Source organism: Homarus americanus, unplaced genomic scaffold (genome assembly GCF_018991925.1).
Source record: "Homarus americanus isolate GMGI-L3 unplaced genomic scaffold, GMGI_Hamer_2.0 scaffold46583, whole genome shotgun sequence".
Classification (NCBI taxonomy): Eukaryota; Metazoa; Arthropoda; class Malacostraca; order Decapoda; family Nephropidae; genus Homarus; species Homarus americanus.
Window position 1 is genome coordinate 3,235,522 of NW_024731675.1, and position 8,444 is coordinate 3,243,965.

The following is an 8,444-nucleotide window of genomic DNA, read 5'->3' on the forward strand; positions in this document are numbered from 1 at the left end:
GACTATACCCCACCTCCTCCCACCTCCTCTTCAACCATACATGACTAAACAAGCTGCCACACTATACTGTACACACACACATCACCTGACACCAGTTTACACTTCAACTTGTTCTATATACCAAGGGTGGTCAATTTCTTCCTCCTTACTACATGAGACAAATAACCAATCACGGTGAAGAGTGACTAAAACAGCCAATCATTACCAAGCAGTGAAAAATAATTAACCAATCACAGTGAAGAGTAACTAAAACAGCCAATCATGACCGAGGAGTAAAAAGTAAATAACCAATCACAGTGAAGAGTGACTAAAACAGCCAATCATGACTAAGAAGTAAAAAAATCAAATAACCAATCACACTGAAGAATGACTAAAAACAGCCAATCATAACCAAGAAAATAAAGAAAACCCAAATCACAACAGAAGAATAGTCGTCCATCCTTCCCTGGGCATTAAACATAACCTACCTAAGAAAATTATCAGTGTCGTAGAGTGATGTTTGTTGACTTACTCATTCTACTTAGTACACTTGGGTTTTCCCGCGGGAGAATTACGGTACAAACATTAACGTAAATATACACAGAGAACGGGGATATTTCAAGTCCTGTGCATCGTGGCCATACCTTGATGTTAAATTAGACACACAAACAACCTTAATAATGTTAAAATATAGTATATACTGTACCTTAATGTTAAATTAATAACCCGAACAACTTTACTTATGCACGTTAAAATCTAGCATACTTTGATGTTAAAATAAAAACACAAATGTTACCTCTCTAATCTGACCTCTCCAACGTTTACAATTTATCTAGCCCTAAACTCCCCCATGATTTAACCCAATATGTTGCCCTTCCATGCATACAAATACTGGGGGATCTGTAACTCGACTACACGTGTGCCTCGACTTACGAACATTCAGCTCACAAACCTTCAGAGATACGAACATAATCACTGGGGGGGGGGGGGTTTACCTGTCAGAGTTAGGGTTTAGTTAGGGGAGGGGGGGGTTTACCTGTCGGAGTTAGTGTTTTAATGTGGGTTAGACGGGATTATATAAGAAGAAAATGCCTAATATACCATATAATACCTAACGGGAAAAGAGTATGCCAAGTTATAAGGCTGTACTGTAGGTTGGGTTAGGTTAGGTTATAACTGCACAGTACATCTTTTATGAACAATTGAACTTACGAACAATTGAACTCACGAACAACTGTCCTTATGACCAACTGAACTTACGAACAACTGAACTTACGAACAACTGAACTTACGAACAATTGTATTTACGAACAACTGAACTTACGAACAATTGCATTTACGAACAACTGAACTTACGAACACTTGTACTTACGAACAAGCCTCAGCAAAGTAACTCTTTCGTAGGCAGAGTATCATCTGTTGTCTTACTTTCATTCTGTATACAACACCTTAATCTTATTTGTCTCGGCTATAAACATTGAACAGAGTTTGTCTTGGTTATGTGATCATTAACCATAGTTCACCTTGGCCATGTAAACCACTAATATTGTTTACCTTGGCCATGTAAACCACTAATATTGTTGACCTTGGCCATGTAAACCACTTATATTGTTTACCTTGGCTATATATAAACATTGACCTAGTTTACCTGGGCTATATAATAAACCTCGGTTATCCTGATCTATACAATATAAACAAAGGGAAAGGTTTTACCACAAGTATATGAGGTGACTTATGCCACTCAGAACTAACCACTAAATTACTTTCAGTCGTTTAACCCACCACAAAAAAGGTAAGAGAATGGAACACTTTGTCTCTAAAATCAAGAAAAAATAAATAAAATATATCAATAATATTCCCTCCGACTAAATCATCATCTGACATTCATTATAAACGCCACCGAAACACGATATAAAAATACTTGTACAAATTAACTATAAACCAAAACTAATTTGTTCTGTGTACTCTGAGATGGTTCCCATTTGAGGAGATGAACTTGTGCTGCGTTTATCATTTTGAAATAAATCAGCGATGACGGACTCGACTCTTTGGAACGATCTGAAGAACAGTTACCCCAGTTTATTTCTTTTGGTTATATACCCTAAAGCTGCCTGTGGGGGGGTTTCGAATCCTCAGTGAAATAAGCTGGGGTGCTGGTAAATAAGCTGGGGCTGGTAAATAAGCTGGGGTGTCTAATTATATGGTACAATAAGCTGGGGTATCTCATCATCTGGTATAATAAGCTGGGGTGTCTAATTATATGGTACAATAAGCTGGGGTGTCTAATCTTCAACTCATTTCTTTCCAATATCTTTTCCAAACAAAACAGTCGTTACATCTCGACAGTTTACACGTAATGAACAGTATAATTCTACATGCACAGACCACTGCATCAACCAGACTTAAATACTCTATATACTGTATTCTCCTCAGATAAAATGGTCACTGTATCTTATCAAGCGTCCATACAACAGCCTCAATCAGCAATGCTCAAGAAACAATGGTGAAGTTTTCCTGAAATTGATTTAGCAATGAAACCCAGTGAAGCTGTAGTCCCCTTCTGGTGAAACAGAAATGGATGAAACAGAACAGAGATAAGAGACAAAACAATAAAGTTGGTGGATTGATTCTCTTTGATAAACTGCATTTGATAAGACTTTTGGTAGACTGCCTTTGATAAGTTTGCTTCTGGTTGATGGTCTGTGGTAAGCCTGCCTTCATATTGACAACATGTGTAGGAGCATTAAGTAATGCTGTGACACAAGATATCACACCAACAATAAGATAAAAGTTATATTTGATAATTTAAAACTTTACAATATCATAACTTCTCATATGGCAGACACACCATCCTATCTATTAGAATTAAATGTATGTAATAAAATTAAATTTTTTGCTCTTAAAAGATTATTCTGTGGTACCAGAGACTAGGATTTTCTTACAATCTTTAGATACTCTCGACGAGCTGGATGCCTAAGAATTCATTTTGATTATCACCGGAACTGAAAAACAAAGAAAAATGTGATTAATAAGAAATCTAAAAATAAAGTTTTGTATACTTCAGTGTCTGCAAAAAAAATATTGACCCTTGTCACCTTTTTACACAACTTTAACAAAAACATACTAAGTCTCGATAAAATACCACACTACGGTAAACATTTATATTATATTCTTAAAAAAAAAATGTTTCACTTTGATTTTAACACCAGCTGAAGTTGATTTGGCATGGATTGAGCAAGTATCTCCTGCAGGTGAGGTACTAATGATGTGTTAACAGCTTTTGTTTCACCTGAGTCCATGTATTCCCTATCAGGTTTAAGTCTGGTGAGTTTACAGGCCACATCAGCACTCCTATATCCTTCCATATGCTTCATGAGGTGGAGTGTTATTGTGGCAGCACTACAATATGACACATTCAGCACCTTTTGTAGTTGGTGCTCAATTTTGTGCTATAACACATCTTAAAAGACATGTTCAGATACATCAACATGTCTCATAAGTGTCTCAGTGGCCTTGGAGACCTTTCTGTGCCCCTTAAGGAGACAAATACTGAGGTGAAACAGAAATGGCAGGAAATTTGAGAGCCATGTTGTTGTACTTCATCCTGGATTTCCCTCGGAGGAACTTTTTCAACCAACAGGTGAAGGATGAGAAGTTTTCCCTAATCTGACATGTTTTTGGAACCCCTGGTCACTGTTCTACAAAAGAAAAAAGAAAAAGAAACATAATTCCATTTGGTAGGCTGTAACTTGGCTCAAATTTCTGCATAAAAATTAATCTGTGTAACTGGGACCAATAATTTTAGCAGACACTGTATATTATATTATATTTGTGGATCTGGACTTGGAGGATCTGGACTCCTATTAAACCCTATTGCTGGCCAAATGGGAAATAAAATAATGACTAACAATGACTCAAAACCATCCAGGTGCCTTAGCTTTGAGCACAGCAGTACCAGCCGTTAATGATTCAGTAAAACCTCCACATAACAGACTTCTCTCTCTCCATATAATCCATTAGACGGAGGTTTCACATCTAACGGACCCTAGATATAATAGACTTTCATCTCGATACAGTTCACGATGTGGAGGTATCATATCTAACTGACCCTCGATATAATGAATTTTCCTCTCCACACAGCCCGTTAAATTGAGGTTTCACTGTATGCTTGGGTTAGATTGTGGCTTCGTATGACTGAACCCATTCCATCAGTCACCTTCACCCACTCTTAGGGCTCGGAAGAAACTACAATATAGAGGAATACCGGTAAGACCCGTTGACCCGAAGTAGAGAAAAGACGCCAACACTCAAAATAAGACTCACCGAATATCACGAGCAGGACGACAGTTACGACGCCACCGATGCACATCTTGGCGCGCGTGTTCTGCCACCACATGTTGCGTCTGAGGCGTGTGGCAGAGGTACGGAACTGGTCAGAGGTGGTGGCTAGACCCTCCGATCTGTCTTGTAGGTTGTCCAGTTGATCCCCTCTCTCCAGTAACCTTCCCACGTTGTCCCGCATCACGTCGGTCACCTCGGCAATCTGCACCCGTACACTATAGGAGGGGAGGGGAGGGGGATTGGTAGTGTTAATGTAAACTCTAGACCAGTGACCAAATTAAACCCAGAAAGAAAGATTTAATGTAAAGTTTATTTTAGTTTTTCTGATACGTCAAAGAATGTGCAGTGGTCCCTCGGTTAACGAGCACAATCCGTTCCAGCAGGTTGCTCGTTAACCGGAAAACTCGTTAACCGAAACCATTGTTTCAATGGGTTTTTGAGTAATTGGTTCCAGCTCACCGAAAATTTCCTAAATTCAACAAAAAAGGTAGAAAAGTACACTTACTTTGAGGTGTGTATGTAGAAGGCTCCTGGATGATGATGATGGGAATTAGAATGGGGTGGAGGAGAAGGAAGAAGAGAAGGCATTGGGGTGGAAGAGAAGTCACCCATGGCACCATTTCACCCATAAAATTTTAGTTCTCTTGGTGTATTTCAAGATTATTTTCTTTAAATCAACACTGCACTGCATTATATATTGTCAATATGTAAAATATATTTCAAAATGACCAATAATTTGCTTGGAAACACAGAAAAAAAGCGTTTAGTTGAAGAGAGTCTCAAGCAAGATGTTACCTCCACTGACAACAGAGAGAGACTAACGCCTGTCTGGTGTGTTAACAGGCTGGATGGCACGCCAGAAACTAGTTTCTTTACCTTCAATTATGTTCAATAATTGTTAAAATGACTAAAAAAGTTAATATTAAACTTTTAAAATTATTGAATAGTATAAACTTCTTGATATTTACTAACATAGTAAGGAATTTAAGCCCTAAAACCGATTACTGTATTGCGGACTAATACTACAGCTGGACCGCCAAATGCAAGCGAAAACATGTTGAGGTCGGCTCGTAAAAAACTCGGTAATCGAGGGATTGCTCGTTAACCGAAGTTAAGAATCTTATGGAAGGTAAATCGTTAACCGAAATCTCGTTAACCGAGGCGCTCGTTAACCGAGGGACCACTGGAATGCATTTATACATAATACAGAAGTAAATAGTGCTATGCCACACTATACAGCCATATTAAAGGTTTCACTATCAAAATCAAACATGATGATATTAGGTAAATGAACCATAAGACAGAGATAAATAAGGCTGAATATTATCCTACCAACACTACAAGAATAACTCATGTACTCACTCCTTTAATTTATCGGAAGCAAATCGTACGGTCTTTTTGCTGGAAGGTCCTCTGTAAGTATACACACAAGTTTGTATTAAGATTAAATGAATAAAACACAACTACTGAGTAAACTGAGTCACAATTTAGACGAATGTAAAAACTTGATTGGATAAAACTAATGACATCACTCCCAGGTTCATGACAATAACAAAAAGATGAAGCAAGAATAAACAGATTTAAGACATATTATAAAAGTCATCAATCCTCAATTTACGGCCATTTTGCCACGCTTACACGAGCTTGCCGTGATTTCCTTGATGACAACTCTAGATGGCGATCAGTCTGAAGTGGTTTCTCTTGTCAGCTTCTTAATTCTAATGTCATTTCTTACTTACAACCTCAGTCTCAAGTTGTTTCTCTTGTCAGGTTCTTAATTCTAATGTCATTTCTTATTCACAACCTCTCCTCCGCCCCCCCCATTTCATTCATGTCCTACCCCTGGCTCTCCTCTTCTCCACGTTCAGACTCCTGCACCTCTTGACCTTATCTATTCTCTCCATATGCCCAAACCATCATACAATCTCTCCTATTCTAACTTCACCTCACTCAATCCTATTTAACAGCCTACCATAACACCCACCATGATTCCTACCATAACACCCACCATGATTCCTACCATAACACCCACCATGATTCCTAGCATAACACCCACCATGATTCCTACCATAACACCCACCATGATTCCTAGCATAACACCCACCATGATTCCTACCATAACACCCACCACCTACCTAACCATGACCCCACCATGATTCCTACCATACCACACCCACCATAACTCCTACCATAACACCCACCATAACTCCTACCATAACACCCACCATAACTCCTACCATAACACCCACCATGACTCCTACCATAACACCCACCATAACTCCTACCATAACACCCACCATAACTCCTACCATAACACCCACCATAACTCCTACCATAACACCCACCATAACTCCTACCATAACACCCACCATGATTCCCTCACCCACAAAATACTTACTTAAGAAAGAAATCTTCTTCATCTTCTGCCACATCTTCATCTTTACTTATCAACTTTTCCTGAAACAAAAAACAAACAGATTTACTTACAATTTACTTCAGATTTACAATTTACTTAGCACTTACGATTTACTTAAGACTGTTATGTTTCAGTAAATCAATGTAACGAAATTAATATTAAAATGCAATAAACGAGTTCCAAGAGTTTAATTTTTTTTATAGTTTTGGATTTTTATGGGATAGGTTGGGTTAGGTTAGGTTAGGATAGGTTAGGTTGGGTTAGGTTAGGATAGGTTGGGTTAGGTTAGGTTTTCAGAAGTTTATTTGATGTTTTATTATTTTTAAGCCACATTTCCCCTCTAGTTCAAAGCTCTGCCCATTTTGAATAACTAATATTGTTGGTAATATTATCAGTTAAAATACCTAAAAAATATAGAATAAATGTAGAATAGGTTATATTTTTTCAACCTTCACCCTATATTAGAATTGATTTATAAGTAGATGTTGACAGTTACTAAATATTTACCCATATAAAAACTTATCGTCTTTAAAAATACTTATACGTGGTAAAAATAAACTCTGGTGGCAGTGCTGTTCTCATAAATCACCAGCATATTTAACATAGAGCACACATAGTATTACTGAGACAACATAACAACATAGAGCACATAGTATTACTGAGACAACATAACAACATAGAGCACATTAAAGCAACCTTCAGATGATCTAAGTTTCACCAGATTTAGGAGTAATGATAAGTAGGAACCTTAAACCAAGTAAACAATGTGTTTTTGCTCGTAACAAGGCTAATAAAGTACTTGGGTTCATATAAAGTAGTGTTAGTTACAAGACTAGCGAGGTCATCCTAAAACTATATCCTGCGCTTGTTAGACCACACCTGGACTACGCAGTTCAGTTCTGGTCACCGTATTACAGAATGGTTATAGAATCCTTGGAAAGAATTCAGAGGAGAATGACAAGACTAATCCCGGGCATTAGGAACCTTGAGTATAGAGACAGGTTAAAGCATCTTAATTTACACTCCCTCGAGAGACGTAGAGTGAGAGGCGACATGATAGAGGTGTATAAATGGAAGTCGGGGCTAAACAAAGGGGACATTACAAAGGTACTCAAACTATCCAACCAGGAGCGAACTGGTAACAATGGTTTTAAATTAGACAAATTTAGATTTAGGCGTGAAATAGGTCAACACTGGTTTGGAAACAGAGTAGTGGATGAATGGAACAAGTTACCAAATATCATCATTAACTCGAATACGCTGGATAGCTTCAAACACAGGTTGGATGCTTATATGAGCAATAGGGGTTGGGTATAAACGGGACTGCCCAGTATGAGCCATTAGACCCGCTGCAGTTTCCTCCATTCTTATGTTCTTAGGACGAGACACTCCAGCTGGTGACTTACAACTTCGTCATCGTCTGCGTCGTCCAGGTCCTCCTCCGTCAGGTTACGTTTGGGAGGCATGTTATCTCCTTTATCTTCTCTTTATACCTTAAATCCGTGACCTTTGGAGGTAGTGTAAGGATGAGACTACAATATGTTACCAGTGGACATGTCACCCACAGACGGCCATATTTGTTTACATTTAAGGATTGATGTGCCGCCGTTCACATAGACCAGGTGATGCCTGACGTGCCTTTACCTATATTGTCTTATTATATATCCCTAAACAATATCTTTAATTATTAAAAATATAAACTAAAAAT

The 8,444-nt window shown here is 38.2% G+C and overlaps 1 protein-coding gene across 1 annotated transcript; it reads right to left on the reverse strand.

The window, feature by feature from the left end:
• Positions 1-2,212: 2,212 nt before the first annotated feature.
• On the reverse strand, positions 2,213-8,322 carry LOC121867800 (vesicle-associated membrane protein 4-like). Its single transcript, XM_042367921.1, has 5 exons — positions 8,143-8,322; positions 6,719-6,777; positions 5,683-5,733; positions 4,303-4,535; positions 2,213-2,981 (listed from the first exon to the last, which is right to left on the reverse strand). Exons 1-5 carry the CDS (start codon positions 8,200-8,202, stop codon positions 2,953-2,955), a joined length of 432 nt encoding a protein of 143 aa, XP_042223855.1. The 5' UTR covers positions 8,203-8,322; the 3' UTR covers positions 2,213-2,952.
• Positions 8,323-8,444: the final 122 nt, after the last annotated feature.